At 41.7% G+C, this 24,022-nt stretch overlaps 1 protein-coding gene and 1 non-coding gene across 5 annotated transcripts; both read left to right on the plus strand.

Annotated features, from left to right (window-relative positions):
* The first annotated feature begins 523 nt into the window (after positions 1 to 523).
* On the plus strand, positions 524 to 22,640 carry Khdc4 (KH domain containing 4, pre-mRNA splicing factor). Of its 4 annotated transcripts, none has more exons than XM_090340782.1 (15): positions 524 to 601; positions 1,098 to 1,311; positions 5,590 to 5,718; positions 8,100 to 8,179; positions 9,395 to 9,447; positions 9,733 to 9,896; positions 12,306 to 12,517; positions 13,622 to 13,682; positions 15,086 to 15,143; positions 15,378 to 15,631; positions 17,722 to 17,883; positions 19,096 to 19,208; positions 20,257 to 20,348; positions 21,368 to 21,471; positions 22,248 to 22,640. In XM_090340782.1, exons 1-15 carry the CDS (start codon positions 564 to 566, stop codon positions 22,305 to 22,307), a joined length of 1,794 nt encoding a protein of 597 aa, XP_090196908.1. In that variant the 5' UTR covers positions 524 to 563; the 3' UTR covers positions 22,308 to 22,640. The 4 variants fall into 4 exon arrangements, with proteins under 4 accessions (XP_090196908.1, XP_090196910.1, XP_090196907.1 ...); XM_090340784.1 differs by having other exon boundaries at positions 22,431 to 22,640; XM_090340781.1 differs by having other exon boundaries at positions 21,368 to 22,640.
* LOC150058140 (small Cajal body-specific RNA 4) lies at positions 10,570 to 10,699 on the plus strand. Its single transcript, XR_016536913.1, has one exon.
* Positions 22,641 to 24,022: the final 1,382 nt, after the last annotated feature.

Here is a 24,022-nt window from a genome sequence, read left to right on the forward strand (position 1 = left end):
ACCAGCCCGGGCTTCCCGCGTGCCTGCCGCTACATGAGAGTCCAGGAATAGCTGGACCTGCGGCCGAGTCACCATCTGCGCATTTCCTGCCAGGCGTGCAGAAATTAAAAACAGACACAGGAATCGTTTACATAACTTTCGGGTCGACCTTTTCCTGCACAAGTAGCCGGAAGGCAGGGGGGCAAGAGCAGCGGGAGTTCCCCCCGCCTCCACCGCAGGCACACCCTGACATCTCCGCACTCAGGCCGACTGGCTCCTAGGCCTACCGGCCTGCCCACAATAAAGATGGATTCTTCTACCCCCGCCCCGAGTTTTCTTAGAAATGAGGTACAACAGACATCTTTCTCATGGGCAAGAAGCCAGCCGGAAAGTCGTCCTTACGTGAGCTCAGGTCACACGTCAGACGGCTTCAAATCATCAAGGCGTCCAATCGGAATCGAGAGTTCCACCGGATGCGCCCTGCCTCACGACCGGAAGAGGCTGTGCCTTACGGGCATGAGGGCGGAAGTGACGGTAGACGGGTAGTGAGGTAGTTGGCGGGTGGTGGAGTCGAGCCCGTCGCCATGTCCGCGGGGAGCGCGACACATCCTGGAGCTGGCGGGTAAAGCTTCGCCGGCCAGGGCGTCGGGGCGAGCACGGGGACACGGGAGAGGCGGCAAGACCGCGGGAACTTGCCAGAGGGGGGAGAGACGCGAACGTAGAAAGTGTAGCTACTGGAAGGCCGCACTTCTCGGGGCGAAGGATTTTGAACCGGCTTCGGGCCGCTGAGAAGAGCCGGCGAGAATCCGAGGGTGGAGGAAACCGGGGGGTGGGGGGCCTTTAACGGGGCGAGCCACAGTGAAGGCCCGAAGGAGGGCGAACCGGGCCCTGTGTGCAGTCATCTGATGGAGGTGATGGGCAGCACCGCAGATTATGGGGAAATATTGGAATATATGGGAATTTGGAGAATTGTAATTGTCAGAAGAGAGATGGAAATGTTAGGCTTGGGAGGAGATTCAGAGGTATGGGTACCGATGGAGAGGACTTAGGCATAGTAAACGAAGAGCACTATAGGTGGAAGCTTTTAGGGCCATTTATTTTCTTTATCCTACCTGTAGGCGCCGTAGCAAATGGGACCAGCCGGCTCCTGCTCCCCTTCTCTTTCTCCCGCCAGCGGCCCCAGGTGGGGAGGTCACCGGTGGGGGAACTCCTGGGGCTGCTTCAGCTGCTCCCTCAGGAGCTCTGGATGCCGCTGCTGCTGTGGCTGCCAAGATCAATGCCATGCTCATGGCCAAGGGGAAGCTGAAACCAACTCAGAATGCTGCTGAGAAGGTATTAAAAGTCCAAGAGTCCTAATTAAATGCAGTTTTCGTAGCTGTTATGTCATCGTCTAATTTCGTAATTATTCCTGCACATGAACAAGAAAACTGGTACAGGAATTTAAACATTATTTAGTTTTGGATTTTTTTTTTTTCCATGAAGTCTTTTTTTTTGGTGAGACCCTATTGACTGGGCCTTATACATTTATGGACCAAATCCTTTGCTTCGCCCATGTATCTGTAGTTCTGTCCATAATTTTTTTAAAGCAATATAATAAACATTCATATTGCATTTTTGTTAAAGGTTTTGTTTTTTTTTTTTCCTTTCGGTTTTGGGACTTGAACTCTGGTTCTGGGTCAGGAGTTTGGCCTAGTGATAGAGTGCTTGCCTAGCATGCACAAAGGCCTGGATAGGGTTCCTCGATACCACATATATAGGAAAAAAAGCCAGAAGTGGTGCTGAGGCTCAAGTGGTAGAGCTCCAGCCTTGAGAAAGTCCAAGTGCACCGGCCCTGAGCTCAAGCCCAGGACTGGCTAAAAACAAAAAAAGTCTTAGGTCCTTTAGTGCCTGAGATGGCTTTGAACCTTGTTCCTCAGATATGTCTCCTAAATAGCTAGGATTACAGGCATGAGCCATCTTGCCCTTGCCTGGCTGAGATTTTTGGTTCTTCAATGAAATTCCTGGCATATTGATTTTTTGGGGGGAGGGGTAGTTCTAGGACCAGTTCAGGACCTGGGCACTGTCTCTGATCTTATTTTGCTCAAGGATAGCACTCTTATTACTTGAGCCACAGCACCGCTTCTGAATTTTTCTATGGATGTGATACAGAGTAATTGCATCCAAGACTTCATGCATGCCTGGCAAGCACTCACCATGAAACCACATTCCCAGCCCCTGAAAAGATTTTATAAGTCAGTTTTCAAAATTTCTAATGTCTTTGTGGAAACATTAAAAGCATATTATTAGAGTTGGGATGTAGTTTATTGGCAGTGATTTAAGGAGATAGGGCTTAGAGACTTTACCTGCTTCAATCCTTACATCTCAGCCTCCTGAGTAACTAGGGTTACAGCTGTGAGTCACCAGTGCCTGGCTGAGATTGTTATGATTATGATTATTTCTTGTGCTGAAAATAAGAGTTTCTCAGTTTAGTTTGACCATACTGGTTCTGAACTGCAACTTTCAGACTTTAAATACTCACTAAGATTCTTTGTTTTTTGTTTTTGGCTGTCCTGGGGCTTGAACTGAGGGCCTGGGCACTGTGCTTAGACTCTTTGCTCAAAGCTAGTGCTGTCACTTGAGCCATTGCGCCACTTCTGTCTTTTTCTGTATATGTGGTACGGAGGAGTCAAACCCAGGGCTTCACAAATGCCAGGCAAGTACTCCACCACTAGGCTATGCTCCTGGCCCCAAAGACTCTTAATACTAATGTTACTTATTTAGATTCAGATTTATCTTTTTCTTAAAAGATGATCTTTAGCTGGGTACTGATGGCTCAGGCTTGTAATCCTAGCTACTCAGGAGGCTGAGATCTGAGGGTCCCCGTTCAAAGCCAGCCTGCACACTAAAGAAATGAGATTCTTTTTTTTTTTTTTTTGCCAGTCCTGGGCTTGAGCTCAGGGCCTGAGCACTGTCCTTGGACTTTCTCAAGGCTAGAGCTCTACCACTTGAGCCTCAGCACCACTTCCGGCTTTTTTCTAGGTATGTGGTACTGAGGAAGAGGCAACAGGGTACATAAATACTGACTTTAGGATCATAATTACCTGAATTTGAAACCCAGAATCTCCAGTAACTGATTATAAGGCTTTAACGTCATGGGCTTTGATTTTCTCATTGGTAATGATCACCTACACTGTCTAGTGTAGTAGTCATCAGATACAAGGATTCAAATGTATGTACTGTTGGAAGTTGGTTGAAGAAAGGCAGTCTTTAAAGCCTTTCTAGCTAACACTCAAAAACTCAGCTGATAAGTTGTTTACATTGAAACTAGAGGAACCTTTAGAATCTTGTTTTTTGTCTATTCTGTTCTTCATAATAAAGAATGATGGGACATTTCATGTAATACAGGGGTTTTTGAAACCATAATAAGAATAGAATTTGTTGAAGTGAATGTTTTGTGACCATGTCTTTACGAAGGCAGCTAGTTTAATTGGTATGAATGAGGTGCATGGGTAATGTGTATTCTCTCTACCTCTATGTTACATGTAAAGCTAGCAAATCCAGCTGTACAGCATTGTAACTTAGGCCTTTAATTTTTCTTTTGGAGGTTGTACCTTCCATAGTTTTGGTAAAGATGTGGCCCATAGAGGTGCACATGGGTTAGACACTGCTGGCTCACATATGTAATCTTAGCTCTGCAGAAGTCTGAGATTCAGAAGATTGATGATCAAAATATGGTCTAGAAATGTGTCTCAAGTGGTACTGGCTGAGCCGGTGAGGGCCCTGAGTTCAAATTCTAGTACTGTTTTTTTATTTTTTTAAACAAGTTACACCTAAAAATATCCTATAGGTTGCTGGGCATGGTAGTGCTTGCATGTAATCCTGGCACTCAGGAAGATGAGCTAAATCATTTGAATTGGAGGCCATTAAGTGCAGATTTGTTTCCTTCTTATTTTGCCAATATTAAGAATAAACAATACATGAAAAAAACAGGATCTGATGGTAGATGTCTTTTTTTTTTTTTTTTGCCAGTCTTGGGCTTGAGCTCAGGGCCTGAGCACTGTCCTTGGACTTTCTCAAGGCTAGAGCTCTACCACTTGAGCCTCAGCACCACTTCTAGCTTTTTTCTATGTATGTGGTACCATGGAATCGAACCCGGGTCTTCGTGCATGCTAGGCAAGCACTTTAACCACTAGGCCAAACTCCCAGCCCTGGTAGATGTCTTTTACCCCAGAATCTGAAAGGCCACCCTAGATTACATAGTGAGACCTGGTCTCAAAAAAAAGGGCTGGGGCCAGGAGTTTGGCCTAGTGGTAGAATGCTTGCCTAGCATGCACAAAGACTGGGGTTCGATTCCTCAGTACTGTATACATAGAAAAAGCCAGAAATGGTGGTGCTGTGGCTCAAGTGGTAGAACTCTAGCTTGAGAAAGCCCAAGGACAGCCCTCAGTCCCTGAGTATAAGCACGGGGTGGGGTTGGAGGGGGGATGGGCCGGGAGTATGGCTCAGTGGTTGACTACTTGCTTACTAGTATGCACTGTAGCCCTAAGATCCTTCCCAGTACCACCCAAAAGTAAAAAAAAAGACTAGATAAAAGTATTAAAAAAAAATTTATTTTTTGGTCAGTCATGGGACTAGAACTCTGGGCTTAGTCTTTGTCCCTGAGCTCTTCAGCTCCAGGCTACTACCCTGCTCCTGGAGCCACAGCTGCACTCCACTTCTGTTTTTCTGGTGGTTAATTGGAGTCTTAGAGACTTTATTGCCCAGGCTGGCTTTGAACAGCAATCCTCAGATCTCAGCCTCCTAAGAAGCTAGGATTATAACTGTGCCCAGCTAAAACACAAAAACAAAATTTATTTAATTATTTATTTATTTATGGTCAGTCTTGGGGCTTGAATTTGGGGCCTGGGCACTGTCCTTGGACACTTCGTTTTGTTCAAGGCTAGCGCCCTGTCCCTTGAGCCACAGTACCACTTTTGTCTTTTTTTGAGTATATGGTACCAAGTAATTGAACGCAGGGCTGTGAGCTTCCTGCATGCTAGGCAAGCACATTACAACTAGGCCGTGCTCCTGCCCCCAAGAAAAAAATATTTTTCTGTCAGAAACATGGCTCATACACGGGGCCAGGTATTTGGCCTAGTGGTAGAGTGCTTGCCTAGCATGCACGAAGACCCGGGTTCAATTCCTCGGTACCACATACATAGAAAAAAGCTGGAAGTGGTGCTTAGACTCAAGTGGTAGAGCTCTAGCCTTGAGAAAGTCCAAGGACAGTGCTCAGGTCCTGAGCTCAAGCCCAGGACTGGCCAAAAAAAAAAAAGAAAAAAGAAACATGGCTCATACAATAATTCTATCCAGGAGGTTGAGATCTTGCATGGATACACAAATCCGAATGATTTATCTTCCGTTAACCAGCAGAAAATCAAGTGTTAGACTGCTAAATATGGGCAAAAATTGAGAAAGAATATAGAGCTCTCAATTCAAGCCCCAGTACTGGCACAATTTTTTTGGGGGGGTGGGGTGGGGTCATTGTTACCTGAAAAATTAAAAGACTTCATTTTAACATATGAACTTATAATTTTCTTTCTTTCCCTCCCCTCCCCTACCTCTGTCTTTTTTTTTTTTTTTCCCTTGTAGCTTCAGGCTCCTGGCAAAGGCCTAACTAGCAATAAAAGCAAAGATGATCTGGTGGTTGCTGAAGTAGAAATCAATGATGTGCCTCTCACATGTAGGAATTTGCTGACTCGAGGACAGACTCAAGATGAGGTATGGTTGGGGGAAGGTGGACAATGAATTCAGAAAAAAGAAAGACTTCTGACAGGCACCGGTGGCTTACACTAGAATTTGCATTGTGATAGAGTGCTAGCCTTGAGTGTAAAAGCTCAGGGAGTGTGCCCAGGCCCTGTGTTTAATCCCTACAACTGACAAAAGAGAAAATAAAGACACTTGTGCAAGCCAGGTGTCAAACATTTATGAGTCTGTTTGGGTCATAATCAAAGTGAAGCTAGAGTTGTAGTGGCTCATGTTTATAATCATTGTTTCTCAGTAGACTAAGATCTGTGGACTATTGGGTGCAGGAAAAGTCTATGAGAGTTTTATCTCCATTTGACCCCCAAAAAGCTGAACATATAGTTGTGGCTCAAGTGGTAGAGTATTAGCTTTGAGCATAAAAAGACTTAGGGAGGGGCTGAGAGGTTAGCCTGGTGGTAAGAGTGCTTGCCTAGCATGCACAAAAACCTGGGTTGGATTCCTTGGCACCACATACGCCCGGCCACACCTCCATTCCCCACCCAAGTAATTGGTTTTACAGAAGAGAGGGGACAAGAAAAAAAAGGCTTAGGGACAGTGACTAGGTCTTGATTAGATGGATTTGCAGAGGAAGATTTAACATATATGGGTGAATTTTCTGGGTTGATTTGATGGATTTTTGGTAGAATGATTGAATGGGATAAAAATTTTATCTACCAGTGCTAGCCTTGAGCAAAAGAATCTCAAGGACAGTGCCCAGGCCCTGAGTTCAAACTCGAGGACTTCAATAAAAACAGAAGAAGAAAATTTCAGTGATGAATTTTGCCTTTGGATCCATCCCACATCCATTACTGAATTACTGACATGTTCTTCTTTTAAAATACATCCAACATTTTTATCTCTGTCCCATCTCTGCATTTACTACCAATGCTCTAGAATCTCCTGCTGTGTTTACCTCCTAACTGCCTTTCATTCACTAGAGCTGTCAGTCTGGCATACTAGCCAAAGAATTACATTTTCTTTTAGTAAAGTGCACACTTCATTGGAGGAAAAAAAAATATCTGCCATTGACACTGCCATACCTCCTCTTTTTGTCAGTCATGTGGCTTGAACTCAGGGCCTGAGTGCTGTCCCTGAGCTTTTTCTCTTAGGTTGTTGCCTCACCATTTTGAGTCACAGCTCCACTTCAGTTTTCTGGTGGTTAATTAGAGTTAGGATTTTCAGGCTCTAGAGTAGTTTGGATTATAGGTGTGAGCCACAAGTGTTCATCAGCTTTATCCTTTTTTTTTTTTTTGCCAGTCCTGAGGCTTAAACTCAAGGCCTGGACACTGGCCTTGGGCTTTCTCAAGGCTAGCCACTTTCAGGTTTTCACTTTTTTTTTTTAGTGTATGTTTTATTGTAATTAATAGAAGGGTTACATGATATTTGCCAGATAAATGGTGCCTTAATTCCCACACATTGATACCCTTTCATGTCATGGTCCCCATTTCCCTTCCCCCCTCCCCTACCCCTCATCTTGTTTTCCCCCGTTCCTCAGGTTTTCACTTTTTAAGCATGATTTTATGTATGTATTAAAAATAGTATGGTTATTTATTTTTTTGGGCCAGTTGTGGGGCTTGATCTTAGGGCTTGAGCACTGTCCTTGGACTTGAAAATTTTTCAAGACTAAAGCTCTACCACTTGAGCCACAACACCACTGCCAGCTTTTTTCTATGTATGTGGTACCGAGGAATTGAACCCAGGTCTTCGTGCATGCTAGGCAAGCACTCAACCACTAGGCCAAACTCCTGGCTCCTGGATGTCTTTTTTTTTTTTTTTTTTTTCCCAGTCCTGGGCTTGAGCTCAGGGCCTGAGCACTGTCCTTGGACTTTCTCAAGGCTAGAGCTCTACCACTTGAGCCTCAGCACCACTTCCGGCTTTTTTCTATGTATGTGGTACCAAGGAATAACCCGGGTCTTCATGCATGCTAGGCAAGCACTTTAACCACTAGGCCAAACTCCTGGTCCCAGTCCTTGGATTTTCTTAAGGCTAGAGCTCTACCACTTGAACCTCAGCACCAATTCCAGCTTTTTCCTATATATGTGGTACCGAGGAACTGAACCCAGGCCTTGGTGCATGCTAGGCAAGCACTCTACCACTAGGCCAACTCCCGGCCCCCTGGATGTCTTTTTTTTTTTGCCAGTTCTGGGCTTGAGCTCAGGGCCTGAGCACTGTCCTTGGACTTTCTCAAGGCTAGAGCTCTACCACTTGAGCCTCAGCACCACTTCTGGCTTTTTTCTAGGTATGTGGTACTGAGAAATCAAACCCAGGTCTTCGTGCATGCTAGGCAAGCACTTTAACCACTAGGCCAAACTCCCAGTCCCCCTGGATGTCTTTTTAATGCACTATCTTTTCTTTAGATTAGCAGACTTAGTGGAGCTGCTGTGTCAACACGAGGGAGGTTCATGACTACTGAGGAAAAGGTGAAAGTGGGCCCAGGGTATGTATTGATTATCCTCTGGTTTGGGAAAGATTGGGTTTATGGCTCACATATGCTTCATATTTTTTTTTCCTTAGGTAAATGTGGTATGGGGATTTAAACTCAGGACCATCACTCCTGTTGGCTTTTTCAAGACTAGCACTCCACCCCTTTCTCCATAGCCACTTTTTGCTGGTTAATTGAAGATAAGGATCTCAGAGCTTGGCCTTCTGTGAAGCTCTGATTAGTGACATGAGCTATTGGCATCTAATTTTCCACTTTTTTTTTTTTCCCATCTATGTTAGTGATGTTTCACTTGAGCCACAGCTCTACTTCTGGCTATTTTCGTACTTTATTGGAGATAAGAGTCTCATGGATTTTCCTGCCTCTTCTGACTCTGAAGTGCAATCCTCAGATCGCAGCCTCTTGAGTAATGAGGTTTACAGGAGTGAGCCATTGGTGCATTGGTGTGCAAGTCCCCATTATTTTTTTTGTCAGTCCTGGAATTTGAACTCAGGGCCTAGGTCCTCTTATCCTGTTTTTGCCCAAGGCTAGCACTGTCCCACTTGACCCACAGTGACACTTCCAGCTTTTTTTTTTTTTTTTGTGCCAGTCCTGGGGCTTGAACTCAGGGTCTGGGCACTGCCCTTGGACATGTTTTGGCTCAAGGCTAGTGCTCTGCCACTTCCAGCTTCTCCTATGTATGTGGTACTTGAGGAATTGAACCCAGGGCTTCATGCATACTAGGTGAGCACTCTACCACTAGGCTGTGCTCCTGCTCTGCAGCTTTTTCTTTCTGTGGCACCGAGGAATTGAACCCAGGGGTACACGCAAGCACTCTAGCACTAAGTCACATTCCTAGCCCCTCTCCATTCACTTTTTTTGTTTGTTTGTTTTTTTGCCTGTCCTGGCTTGAATTCAGGGCCTGAGCACTGTTCTTGGGCTTTCTCAAGGCTATAGCTCTACCACTTGGGCCACAGCACCACTTCCAGCTTTTTCTGTGTATGTGGTAACCAGGAATCTAACCAGGGTCTTTCTGCATGCTAGGCGGGCACTCTTACCACTAGGCCAAACTTCTGGCCCTCCATTAATTTTTGCCAGGAAATAATACATAGCCATGTTCTTAGCAATAGTCCCTTTTTCTTATTTGTAAACTTTAATTCAATAAGACTTGATGACTCAGTTGACTCTGATTTTGACCATTTTGAGAATCAAGTCTTCTATTTCTCTTTACAGGGATCGTCCCTTGTATCTTCATGTTCAAGGCCAGACACGGGAATTAGTGGACAGTAAGTAAGGATTTGGGGTCACATGTCACCTGGGAAGAACAATGTGCTGGGCTTTGTCTAACAAATTGACAAAATGTCGATTGAACAATGCCTCCAGATTTCCATTAACTTTTTATAGCAGTTAGGACTCCTGTTTATTAACTACATGCTGGTGGCTGATGGTTAGAGAAGTGGGGCGCCACATACAGGTGGATTAATGCTTGAATCATTGAACATTTGCCGATTTATCTAGTCAATTCATTCGATTCTTTGTTATAGTATCTACTGTCTTATGTTTTTCCTTAGGAGCAGTAAACCGAATCAAAGAAATCATCACCAATGGGGTAGTGAAAGCAGCTACAGGGACAAGTCCCACTTTTAATGGTGCAACAGTCACTGTCTATCACCAACCAGCACCCATTGCTCAGCTGTCTCCAGCTGTTAACCAGAAGCCTCCTTTCCAGTCAGGGGTATGTCTTGTTGAGAGATTGTTATTTCTGTAAAAATGAAGTGTATTATCTTATACATGAAAAAAAATATATAGGTATAGCTGGACACCGTAGCTCATGCCTGTAATCCTAGCTACTCAGCAGGCTGAGATCTGGCGATAGCAGTTTAAAACCACCCAGGGGACTGAAGTCTATAAGACTGTTATTTACAGTTAATCACCAGAAAACCAGAAGTGGCACTGTGGCTCAAGGGATAGGGCAGTAACTTTGAGCTGAAGAGCTCAGGGACAACCAGGCTCAGAGTTCAAGTCCCATGACTGACCAAAAGAAAAAGAAAGATACACACACACACACACACACACACACACACACACACACACACACACACACACACACACTGGTATAATCTATATAATGAATTAAGTATTATGCACACTGTACCATATAATGATAGTGTGTTTACTTTTTTTTTTTTTGCCAGTCCTGGGTGTAGCTCAGGGTCTGAGCACTGTCCTTGGACTTTCTGAAGGCTAGAGCTCTACCACTTGAGCCTCAGCACCACTTCTGACTTTTTTCTATGTATATGGTACCGAGGAATCAAACCCAGGTCTTCGTGCATGCTAGGCAAGCACTCTACCACTAGGCCAAATTCCCGGCCAGATAGTGTGTTTACTTTTATTGTAACTTGGTGGTAACTGGAGGACCAAGAAGGCTGAGTCTGATGAAGCAAGACTTCGCTGATACACTCCTCCTAGATAAAAAGGGTTAGAGAGAGCAGCCCTCATTGGAGAAAATCTCAGGGCTGACTGTACTACCCAACATTCTTCTCCAGCTTTGTAGCATATTGGCAGCTACATTTTTGGTTCATTTTGCTCATGTTGAGCACAGTGTGTTTGCATGCTCTGCATACTCAAAATTGGATCTTGGGGCGTGTGTTTGGCCTAGTGTAGAGTGCTAGAGTGCTTGCCTAGCATGCACGAAGACTGGGTGCAACACCTTGGTACCACATACATAAAAAAAGCCAGAAATGGTTCTGTGGCTAATGTGTAAAGCTCTATCCTTAAGAAAGCCCAAAGGACAATGCTCAGGCCCTAAGTTCAAGCCCCAGAACTGGCAATAAAAAAAAAAGAAGTGGATCTTGTGAGTGTTTTCTATTAAATTTCTTTCATTGGGACTAGGGATGTGGCTTGGTTGTATAGTGCTTGCTTAGCATGCATGAAGCCCCTGGTTCAATTCTTCAGTACCACATGAACAGAAAGTAAAATGTCTTTCACTGACCAGAATGAGGTATATATATTTGTTTAATTGAGGTTAAACTCAGTGTCTAGGCTCTGCCCTTGAGTCCCTCTGTGCTCAAGGCTAGGGCCACTTCTGGATTTTTTTGTCTATGTGGTACTCAGGAATTGAACCCAGGGCTTCATGCATGCTAGGTAAACACTCCGCCACTAAGCCACATTCCCAGCCAGGTATTTTATTTTGTAGGTAATGTAGGTATATGAACATAAAGATTTTTTTCATATATTTTTATTGTAATTAATAGAAGGGTTAGATTATATTTACCAGATAGAAGGTATATAACTTCACAAACATTGATTACCCTTTTTCATGTCTTGGTCCCCATTTCCCTCCCCCCATCCCCAAAGATATTTTTTATTTTATTTTTGCTACAGGGAATCAAACCCAGGGCCTTCCTTGTACATGTTAGACAAGTACTCTTTTCTACTTAGCTATATCCTTGAAAGCTGGGCATTGTAAAGTTGTAGCTACAGCATTTAAGAGGTTGAGGCTACAGGACTGTAAGTTCAAGGCCACCTGAACTATATACCTAGATCATATTTCATCAAAAGAAATTTTTTTGGCCAGTCTTGGGGCTTGAACTCGGGCCTGAGCACTACCCTTGGGCTTTCTCAAGACTAGAGCTCTACCATTTGAGCACAGCACCACTTCCAGCTCCATGTATGTGGTACTAAGGAATCCAACCTGGGTCTTTGTGCATGCTAGGCAAGCACTCTATCACTAGGACAAATCTTGGCCCCAAGAATTTTTTTTTTTTCCTATCAGTCATGTGGCTTAAACTCGGGGCTTAAGGCTCTATTCTTGAACTCTTGCTCTAGGTTATCACTCTACCACTTTGAGCCACAGTATCACTTCTGGTTTTTGAGTGGTTAGTTGGAGATAACTATTTACTGGGGGACCTTTTCTGCCCAGGCTAGCTTTGAACCGGGGGTCCTCACATCTCTGTCTCCTGAATAGCGAAGATTATAGGTATGAGCCACCAACTCTTGGCTCAAGAGAAAGAAAAGAAAAACATTAACTTTCTTGGTAGAATTTATGATGGAAATTATAAGAGACCCTTATGGAAGTATTTGCTTTATTATTTTATATGAGGAATTTGTATGTGTTTAATCAAGTTATTCTGGTCTTCTACAGATGCATTATGTTCAAGATAAATTATTTGTGGGTCTAGAACATGCTGTGCCCACTTTCAATGTTAAAGAGAAGGTGGAAGGTCCAGGCTGTTCCTATTTGCAGCATATTCAGATTGAAACAGGTGCCAAAGTCTTCCTACGGGGCAAAGGTTCGGGCTGTATTGAGCCAGCATCGGGCCGAGAAGCTTTTGAACCTATGTATATTTATATCAGGTATGGATTGATAAAACTAGAGGACGTTTAAATCCTTGTCTGTTTGATACTACATGTGGCAGTGGTCAAAAGAAATGAGGAAATAAGCTTAACACTTCACAAATAACTAAAATAACTAGGACATTGAATTGTGCATATATGTAAGTCTTTAGTTTTTATAAAAATAGGCAATTATAAAGTGATGTCTAATTAGAATAACATAGCTTTCATTTAAACTTAACAATGACATTGATATTTTGTTTTTGGTCTGTTGTGGGACTAGAACTTTGCCTGGCACTTTTTTGGGGGAGGGGGTTGTAGGGGAGTCAACTGTGCACCTGGGTGCTGTCCCTGAGCTCTTCAGCTCAAGGATACCGCCCTACTCCTTGAGCCATAGCCCCACTTCCATTTTCTAGTGGTTAATTGGAGATAAGAGTCTCATGTTCTTTATGCCCAGGCTGGCTTTGAACTGAGATTCTCAGTTCAAAGTTCATGGCCCCAGAACTCCAGACTTAGCTCCTCACAGTTGTCAGCCAAAGTTGAGGAATATACTAAATTTAAAAACAAGCCAGCAAGGCCGGGAGTGTGGCCTAGTGGTAGAGTGCTTTCCTAGCATCCATGAAGACCCCGGTTCAATTCCTTGTTACCACATACATAGAAAAGGCTAGAAGTGGTGTTGTGGTTCAAGTGGTAGAGCTCTAACCTTGAGAAAGTCCACGGACTGTCTTGGGCCCTGAGTTTAGACCCCAGGACTGACCAAAAAAAAAAAATCTCACTTAGGAAAGCTTCATCTGGTTGCTCCTGAGTAACATCAGCCACTCAGCCTGGCTTATTGATATGTTTTATACCTTTAAAAGTTTTTATTAGTGATATGTTTATTTGGTAGTGATAGGTTTATTTGTGCCTTTCAGTAGTGACCTTTATTTTTATTTGATTGTATTTTTTTGTGGAAAGGTACCAATAAATTTGAAATAATGATTGTTTTGGTTTTTTTTTTTTATGCTTTAGAGCCTAGAACTGGAGCTGCAATGAATATGTTAAAGTTATTAAGCAGCATGAAAAGTCAAAATGGTTATTTATCCTATATTTTTCTCTCAGTTGATTTATGATTATATTTCTTTATAGTCATCCTAAACCAGAAGGCCTGGCTGCTGCCAAGAAGCTCTGTGAGAATCTCTTGCAAACAGTGAGTTCTGTGTGTTATGTATGTTGATAGTGAGACCATATATGCATTTTATGTATTTATTTATTTTGCTTTTTGACCTTACTGAGGATTGATTCTAGAGTCTAATGCATAACAGGCAATTTCTTTACCACCGACCTATCTTCCCCGTTTTACTTTATCTTAAGACAGAGTTTTATTTAATTGCCAAGTCTGGCCTCAGATTTGGCACGCTCCTGGCCAGGCCTCCCATCTCTTTTAAATAACTGGGATTATAAGCACCCACCTCCTTATGTATAATCTTTGAGAGATAAGCCAGCTCACGCTTTGCTAGCTTCTTGAAGATTGCACCAATATTTTTTGGCCTTTGTTGGCATAGCTCCAGGCTGAAGAATAGAGTTGTTGTAATAGTACAAAACCAATTAGCAGTGGCCTAGAACTCAAAAACCTCACAAGTAGCTGAAATTGGCAATACTCTTTTATTCTATAAACATAACAAAGTTGAAGCCATAGAACTATTTTAGTAACACCTAAAGGAAATCAGGTTCACTCTTGGGGTTCTTTGGTATTTAATGGTATGTTTCTGTGAAACTAGTATTTACTTCTGTACTTAACCTGATTTACTAGCATTATCAAGTAACTTTCCTGTCATCTTTTTGTATTTGAGACATTCAGAGACTTAATAAAGTACAAGTTGAAGACAATACTTAAATCTTAAACTGAAGCCAGGCTTGCTGGCTCACTCCTGTAGTCCTAGCTACTCAGGAGGCTGAGGATCATGGTTCAAAGCCAGCTGGGCAGCACTTAATCACTAGGAAATGGGAAGTGGGGCTTATGGCCCAAGGGTAGGGTGGTAGCCTTGAGCTGAAGAGCTCAGGGACAGCGCCCAGGCCAGCCCCATGATCCTCCCCCCCCCCCCAAAAAAAAAAAATCTTAAACTGAGAGCTCTATGGGCATGTTACAATCACATAGGAAATGCAAATACATTAATTCTTGGCAGGTATACTAACAGTATGCAGATTTTCTAATGGTTAAATTTTTATGGTTTTGAACTCGTAGCCTGGGCACTGTCCCTTAGTGACAGCACAACTTCTGGCTTTTTCTGTTATATGATACTGATGTGTTGATCCCAGAGCTTCATGCATGCTAGGCAAGCACTCTACCACTAAGCCATATTCCCAGCCCAAATTTTTAGGGCTTTCTAAGTGATTTTGTATTTCAGAATAAAGTCTGCTTTTGGAAGATTTAGGATTATGCATGTTCCTGAGTCCCAAAATTTGCCTTAGTAATTATTGATCTGCCTTATTCAAATAGTGATTTGGGGTGTCCTGGAAATAACAACTCCTTACTAGAATTATATACTTATGGTACTAGTAATTACATCTCATTTGGTAATGTCCCATATTAATTTGTTTTCCTTTTTCCAGGTTCATGCTGAATACTCTAGATTTGTGAATCAAATTAATACTGCTGTACCTTTACCAGGTATGTATATCTTAAAGTGTTCAAAAATATTTTGTTAGTGATACTTGAATATAAGTGTGATACTTGAGGCTAGACTAATTGTGCCAGGGCACTAATAATGTTCTCTTCAATGTAGGGTAATTTGGAAAGCCATTCATGCCTTAGTATTTTTCTCCCTTAGATATTGTTTAATATTCAGATAAAATGTCTCATTTTGCTGCAGCTGATTAAACACTTTTTTTCTTCCCCCCTCAGGCTATACACAACCCTCTGCTATAAGTAGTGTCCCTCCTCAACCACCATATTATCCATCCAATGGCTATCAGTCTGGTTACCCTGTTGTTCCCCCTCCTCAGCAGCCAGTTCAACCTCCATATGGAGTACCAAGCATAGTGCCACCAGCTGTTTCACTGGCACCTGGAGTCTTGCCAGCATTACCTACTGGAGTCCCACCTGTGCCAACACAATACCCGATAACACAAGTACATCCTCCAGCTAGTACTGGACAGGTAGGATGCCAGGTTATACAACATGCTATCCTTGAACTTAGGAAACTGGTAAGGGGAAAGGGTGGTATTCCAAAAATGTATGATGTGAAATTTGTTTTTTTTGTTTTGTTTTTTATTTCTTATACTTTTCTGTATTCTCACGACTAATCTAAGTGACTTCTTTGGGTTAGTATGTACATGTGAATGTCTTCTCAAAGTACATTGTTTAGTTCATAAATCTTGCCCCTAGTCATTTGAAGTAGTGATCAACAGACTTTCTATAAGGGGTCAGGTGGTACATATTTTAGGTTTCGGGTCCATAATTATTGTAGGAAAAAACATCCATAGACAATGAAGGAGTAAATAGAAGTTTTCTCAAAAGAGGTTGTAGGCCAGAATCACATTTATAATAAATGCCCAAATAAATGTTTCTTTGGGCTTGAGCTCAGGACCTGAGCAGTGTCCTTGGACTTTCTCAAAGCTAGAGCTCTACCACTTGTGCCTCAGCACCGCTTCTAGCTTTTTGCTATGTATGTGGTACGGAGGAATTGAACCACTACCACTAGGCCAAACTCCCGGCTCCTTTTGTAATTTCTTAAATTATATAAGAAAATAGAACTGGATGCTAGTGGCTCACGCCTGTCATCCTAGCTACTCAGGAGGCTGAGCTCTGAGGATCATGGTTCAGAGCCAGCCCGGGCATGAAACTAGGGGCTCTATATGCTCAGTAGTAAGAGTACTTGCCTGATGTGTCCATAGTATCACACACTACACAGAGATTGTAAATTTAGGAAATGTTTTGAAGTATAACCTATCTGGATGTATTACGTACAATACTTGGAGGCAGGGAGGAAAAAGTAATGAAAGCCTAGTAATGGATTTATAGCAGACTCTTCTTTGTGGACTTCTAATATAGTATATCCATGCTGGAATAAACCGCGTCCTCAAAACACTGCCCAGGTTTCTAACTTGTGGGCGTGAGCACTGAAAAAATTATAGTTTGTAACAAAGAAAAGGCTTATGTTCTAAATTCTGTTTATATTTAAACCTCTAGTTTCTCAACTTTTCACTTTTGGGAAGCAATATGGTTGAGTGGGTTAGGAGGTGCATGTAGACTGCTAGTTTAGGGGTATAACATGCCTATCTAGATTAAAGCTTAAAGTAAGATGGTCTACAATAAAAATAAAGTCATCTAAAAAATCCACAAATATTAATAATTAAAAAGAAAGAGGGGCTTGTCTAGTGTTTAGAGACCCGGGGTCGATTCCTTGGTACCACATACATAGAAAAAGCTGGAACTGGTGGTGTGGCTCAAGTGGTAGAGCACTAGCCCTGAGGAAAAAAAGCTCAAGGACAGTGCTCAGGCCCTGAGTTCAGTCCCCAGGACTTTTTTCTTTAATATATATAGTGCTTTGATCATTTGCATTCCTTTTTTGAAACAGCTTCTTAAAGCACTAGTTAGCTCCTGACATTGGTAGCTCATGCCTGTAATCTTAGCTGCTCAGGAACCTGACATCTAAGACTCATAGCTTGAAGCCAACTTGGGCAGAAAATTCCAGGAGACTCCCCAGGGCCTGAGATTAAATCCCTAAACTGACCAAAACAACAAAACCATTTAAACTCAGGACCTGGGTGCTGTTGCAGAGTTGTTGCTACTCAAGGTTAGTACTCTGTCACTTGAGCTACAGCTCCACTTCTTCCCTTTTTGGTAGTTTATTGGAGTAAGAGTTACATACTTTATTTTCCAGGCTTACTTCCAATTATAATCCCTCAAATCTTAGCCTGCTGATTAACTAGGACTACAGGCTTGAGCCACTGGCACCCAGCTAAATACCTAAATTTTTTAATTCTTTGTTAATGGTTATGTTTATCCTAATTATGTGAAATGTTCCTTAACAGGTTTTCCTGAGAATCTAAATCATGAAATAATGGATTTTCTATTTGGTACTCTAAAGTGAAGGTAGAAGGTTAGGTGGTAACTGTTAGCTAGGGGAAACATCTGAAAAGGAAAGATTCATATGCTACTTAGTATTGGTGTATTCTAATCTTTCTTTACTTAACTCATGAGTAGGGCAATGTCATACTTTGTTCTTCCTTTGTTTTGGTCCCAGAGTCCATTGGGTGGTCCTTTTCTTCCTGCTGCTCCTGTCAAAACTGCCTTACCTGCTGGCCCTCAGCCCCAGCCCCCACTCCCAACTCAGCCCCAGTCACAGAAGAGGCGATTCACAGAGGAGCTGCCAGATGAGCGGGAATCTGGACTTCTTGGATACCAGGTTAAATAAAATACTTTGTCTTACTTTTTTTGGCCAGTTTTGGGCACTATCCCTGAGTTTCTTTTGCTTAAGGCACTCTACTACTTGAGCCACTGTACCACTTCCTACTAGTAGTTTATTGGAAATAAGAGTCTCACACTTTCCTGTCCTGGATAACTTCCAACAGTGATTCTCAGATTTCAGCCTCCCGAGTAGGAGTAGAGGCGTGAGCCACCAGCTCTCACCTTGTCTTAATTTCTTGATCTTACTCTCTTACTATGTTCTCCCATTAAAGAAAGATAAATTCACACCAGTGTCAGCTATCCTAATGCTAGGAGTTCTGCTTTCTGGAATCTACATCAAGATTTTATTCTAGTGATTAGTTTAAAGTGAAGATGACTTTCTTTGGGTAGGTTTTGCCTTTGGTGTCAGTGTAATAAAATGGCAAACTGTCTAGAGAGAAGGTTCCCATGGTTAATGTCTTAAAGGAGGTGGTCTGTAGTATTTTCTTCTTTCTCTTACTCAGCAGACCATTGAAAGCCTCTGATAATTCTTAGTTCCCTACATAATTCACCAAAAGCTATCAATGTACAAACATGTAGTTTGTATTTATACCTTGCTTTTCAGATTGTTTTACTCCTTGTTCCCTTCGAAAAGAAAGAAAAAAAAAAAAACAGGATTATTTTCTCAGCTCTGACCCATACCAGAAAAAATAACTGCCAGAAATGGAATCATTGAGTTTTTATACATAATGTAAACATAGTCACTCACTAAAGTTAAAAGGTTAAGTGCTGGGGGTGTAGCTCAGTGCTAGAACATTTGACAGATATACAGAAGGGCTTGGATTTGATCCCCAGCATTACCAAAAACATCAGAGATAAGTTTTTGTATAATTTTTACTAGAAAAAGCAACTTTATGGTTTACCACAATCTTTGAGGCATTCTGTAAACCAAAGGTCTTTACAGTTTATATAATTAGGTTTGTAGAAACCAGTTGTTATGAGCAATCAGTTGAAAAAAAAAATGAATTGTACTATCCATGACTAAAACCTGTAGAGGAGAAAAATAATTCCTACATTGATTACAGTTGCACTCCAAATCCCAAATAATATTTAATATGGTTTAACATTGTAATTTATCAAAAAGATGAGGCACTTGACAGTTACATTAAGGAGCTAAACTCAATACAGCAGTTGTAGATTTGCTAATGCCAATGTATTTTTCTGCTCATAGCATGGACCCATTCATATGACTAATTTAGGTACAGGCTTCTCCAGTCAGAATGAGATTGAAGGCGCAGGATCGAAGCCAGCAAGTTCCTCAGGCAAAGAGCGAGAGAGGGACAGGTAAGTTGGAAAATAAAATGAATACATTCAAATGTTATTTGTTTGTACTGTTACTGCAAGTAGTGATCATTGTTATGGGAAATTCAGTAATGGAAATGGTTTTATTTAAATCAAATAAGTTGCTGTTCGTTGATGCACGCTGGTGACTCATGCCTATAATCCTAACTACTCAGAAGCCTGAAATATGAGTATCAAGATTACCTGCCAGCCAAGGCAGGAAAGTCTGTGAGACTCTTTATTACCAGTAAACTACTCAGAAAAGGCTGGAAGTAGTACTGTGGTTCAAGTGGTAGAACACTATCTGTGAGCAGAAGTAGCTCCGGGACAGTACCTATGCTCTTGAGTTCAAGCCCCAGGACCAGCAAAAAGAAAAAAAAAACGGTTGTGCCATGAGTTTGGCCTAGTGGTAGAGTGCTTGCCTGGCATGCACAAAGAAGACCTGGTTCAATTCCTCGGTATCACATACATACAAAAAGCCAGAGTGGTGCTGTGGCTCAAGTAAGAGTGCTAGCCTTGAAAGGAAAGCCCAAGGACAATGCTCAGGCCTTAAGTTTAAGCCCCAGGACTGGCAAAAAAAAAAAAAAAAAAAAGATCCTGTTTGTTGTGAATAATGGGAAATAGGATATGCCTTTTACTGTCTAAGAAGCAGTTAAACTCAGTCTTGAATAATTTAGTCCTTTTCCTACATCCTCTCTTTACTGTGTCATGGCCATTTTGCTAAGGATAGGCAGCAACAGGTTTTATATATATACATTCAAGCCATTTTTATATACTTTTTATTCCTTTAGGATCATAGAATATCATAAATGGGAGGGCTTGAATCTCCCTTGCTATAATTAGGAGCTAAGTACTGCAATGGCCTGTTAATGTAGGTAAACTTGATAATAGATTGAAGAGGATAAGGGTAGAAGGAAAAGTAGAATGGATTAAAATTAATGATTAAAATAAACTTGACGATTACCTTCAGGTTTTGTTATTATGTAAATTTACCTACTCAATAAGTTAAAAATCTAAATTTTCTAAAAGAAAATTTTGTGTCTTTTAACAGGCAGTTGATGCCTCCACCAGCCTTTCCAGTGACTGGAATAAAAACAGATTCTGATGAAAGGAATGGATCTGGGACCTTAACAGGGAGCCATGGTGAGTAAGGTGTAGCTGGGGGAATAGGGAGGCAACTAAGTAGGACTGATCTTAAGCTGTTAGTTTTCTAACCTGATGTTCAATCATATATTTAATTCATCCTCTGTAATCTACTGCTTAATCAGAATTGAGAATACTCCTTTTTTTTTTTTAATTTTGTAAGGATAGAATGTAGTTAAACAGTCTTTTAATTTCAACCAGTATGTGCCTAGAAAAGAGTCAGTCACTTTATATTTTATACTTAAGTGTCAATGGCATTAAAACTCTACGGAATAACTACTAATAACTAGCTTTTTTGCCAGGTGCTCACACTTGTAGTCTTGAGAACCACAGTTTGAATCCAGCCCAGGCAGGAAAGTCTATGAGACTCTTTTATCTGCAGTTAGCCACCAGAAAACCGGAAGTGCCACTGTGGCTCAGAGTAGAGGTCTAGCCTTGAGTGACAAAGCTCAGAAATAGCACCCAGATCCTGAGTTCAAGCTGAACAACTGGCCAACACACCCCCAAAACTAGCTTATTTCCAAGTTCTGTCACTTACATTATCTGCCTACCTAAACCGATGCAGACGTAACCAAGGTTGATTTCCTTTATATCAGGAACTGAGTTAATAGCATCACAGAGTGCTATTAACTAATAGGGAGTACAGTGAGTCATTTTTGTTGTCCTAATAAAAATGAGGAAAATAAAAAAATAGTTCTGTCTTTTCTTCTTTTAACTCTAAAAGGTGAAATGTAGCTCCCAGAGACTCAATTGCTAACTTTCCTTTTTTTCTTTTTTCTTTCTTTTTTTTTGTGTTTTTTCTTTTTTCTCTGTTTTCTTACATGGTTCTGGTGGATTCACATTTGCTGATGCTGGTGCTGTTTTTCGTGTGATCTTCAACGTTGGGTGACCATTGACCCTGTGACCTCAAAATGGTGTCCAACTAATTAACATCTTTTTTTTAATTAACAAATTTGTGGTATTATCTCTTTTTTTCCTTTTGTGGGGAATGGGTTGGGTTTGTTTTTCCTCTATTCTAGATTACCCAGCAAAGAAGATGAAGACTACAGAGAAGGGATTTGGCTTAGTAGCTTATGCTGCAGATTCATCTGATGAAGAGGAGGAACATGGAGGTCATAAAAATGCAAGTAGTTTTCCACAGGGCTGGAGTTTGGGATATCAATACCCTTCGTCACAACCACGAGCTAAACAACAGATGCCATTCTGGATGGCCCCCTAGGAAACAGTGGAACAGTTTTGACCCTTGGTGATTTTTCTTAGCAATAATGCATGCATTTGATTTAACAAGACTCTGGGCCTACACTGGGAGCCATTTTTTGGACCTTTGCTGAAGTTAAACATGCAGTGTCCCCTTGCTATTGGGGTGTCAATCTTTTTTTAAAAAAAAATTCTTATTTCTGGCATAACATCTGTTAAAATTTACTTAGAGTCACAAATTTGTCTGAAGCTTTTTAGTAGTTGGTGAAATCTGCTTGTCCAGCAAGTCATTACAGCAGGGTTATTCCTGTAGATGTTTTGACCTAGTCCAGTTTTTTCCAGAACAATAGCCTCAACTCTGACACAAAATTTATTTGTATTTTATGACTGTTGGGTCAATTTTGATAATAAATTGTAACAAACAGCCTTACTATTTATTAGTGGGGAAGTGATTTTAAAGATCATCCTTTCCTTGCAGTACTTTAAGATCCTCATTCCTATTTCAGTTTGGATACTTTCTGTTGTGAAAATGCTGTTTTACTAATTCAAAAATCATTGGATACAGCTGGATCCTGAATAGAAAAATGAAGCTATTTTTTCATGTGTCTTTTTATTGGATGATCCAAAGCTGGCACTTTAAGGCACATTTGTCTCAAATAGCCATTGCTAATTTTACTGCTCTTATATGCTCCTTGTCTTCAGCTGGGTCAAAGAAAACTACTTGACTATTTTAAAGATGGTCAGAACTCATCACAGAAATGAAACACAGTGGTCAGTCTCTCTGAGAACTGGTTGCAGCTAAAATAGAGAAATTGGACAACGCTCAATAGGATGGTGGACTTAGTGACTGAAATTGCAACTTGTCCTTTTTTCTTGGCATTACAGGTTTTGCCAAAAGAACTTTTTTGTATCAAATATTGATCTGTGAAAGTGAAGAAGCTAGTCTGCTGAACCAGAAGTAGTTTGAGATACAGAACTGTCATTTTTGCACATTTGAATACTTGCAGGCTGACTTTGTACAAACTTATCCTCTGGTTTCCTATATGTTGTAAATAATTATACCATATTTCATTATAAATAAATGTATAAATATTCTGCTTGTGGTTTCTGTGCTTTTTCTTCCACAACCCATACACTTTTCCCCATAGCATAAGGCAATTTTGACCTTTCCTCTGAAAAATATAGGCATGAACATTTGCATATGGTTCCAGGAATTAGAACTACATACCCCTAAAGTGTGGATGGAAAAGAGAGAGAGAGAGAGGAAGAATGAGAATGTGCTGGGAGTGTGGTCTAGTGATAGAATGCTTGCTAGCATTTGATTCCTTGGTACCACATATGCAGAGAAAGCTGGAGGGGGTGCTATGGCTCAGGGGGTAGAGTGCTATCCTTAAAGTCAAGGATAATGCCCAGGGGACTGGGAGTTTGGCTTAGTGGTAAGAATGCTTGCCTATCATGCACAAAGATCTGGGTTCCATTCCTTGGTACCACATACGTTGAAAAAGCCAGAAGTGGTGGTGGTGTTCAAGTGATAGAGCTATAACCTTGAGAAAACCCAAGGGCAGTGCTCGGCCCTGAGTTTCAAGCCCCAGGACTGGCAGAAACAAAACGTGTGTGTGTGTGGGGGGGGATTTTTGTGCTTAACATTTCCAAATATTATATATTAGATATTTAGTATTGGAAGTGGAATCTAGAGCATTATGGTTATGAAAGTTCTGCCATTTGATACTCCCCTGGCCCTTCTTTTACTTACTGGCAGTTTTGGCAGTTGAACTTTGAGTTGTACTGTTTGAGTCATACTCAGCACTTTTGTGTGTGTTTGCCTTTTTTGGAGGGGGGGGAGGGTTTGAACTCTGACCCTGGGTGCTGTTGTTCTTGAGCTCTTCAGCTCAAGGCTACTGCCCTCCCTCTGAGCCACAGCCCCACTTCTGTTTTCTAGTGATTAATTGGAGATGTCTCACAGTCTTGAGTGCCCTGGCTGGCTTTGAACTGTGATCCTCAGATCTGAGCCTCCTGACTAGCTAAGATTGTAGGCCTGAGCCACTGCTTGGCAATCCCTGAGCTTTATTGCCCAACACTAGCACTCTACCACTTGAGTCACAGCTCCACTTCAGTTTTTTGGTGTTTATTTTTGTTGGTCATGGGCTTTGCACTGTGAGGCTGGTCACTGTCTCTGATTTTTTTTTTAATTCATTTTTATTTTTTACCAGTCTTTGGGCTTGAACTTAGGTCCTGGGTACTGTCCTTGGGCTTCCTCAAGGCTAGCGCTCTTCCACTGGAGCACCACTTCAAGCTTTCTGTTTGTGGTACTGAGGAATTGAACCCAGTGCTTTGGGCATGTCAGGCAAGCACTCTACCCTAGGTCAAGCTCTTGTTCAATCTCTGAGCTTTTTAACTCAAGGCCAGTGCTCTACTACTTTGAGCCTCAGTGCCATTTCTGGTTTTCTGATGGTTAATTGGAGATAGAGTCTCGCAGA

This window comes from Megascapheus bottae, chromosome 10 (assembly GCF_031878675.1).
Source record: "Megascapheus bottae isolate mThoBot1 chromosome 10, mThoBot2.hap1, whole genome shotgun sequence".
In the NCBI taxonomy this organism is placed as follows: domain Eukaryota; kingdom Metazoa; phylum Chordata; class Mammalia; order Rodentia; family Geomyidae; genus Megascapheus; species Megascapheus bottae.

Bases quoted from the DNA above. Each gene is read 5' to 3' on its own strand.
- Khdc4 (XM_090340781.1), top strand. From the start codon at position 564: ATGTCCGCGGGGAGCGCGACACATCCTGGAGCTGGCGG. The intron at 9,448-9,732 runs GTAAGTAAGGAT...GTTTTTCCTTAG, and splicing joins GACACGGGAATTAGTGGACA to GAGCAGTAAACCGAATCAAA. The intron at 13,683-15,085 runs GTGAGTTCTGTG...TCCTTTTTCCAG, and splicing joins GTGAGAATCTCTTGCAAACA to GTTCATGCTGAATACTCTAG.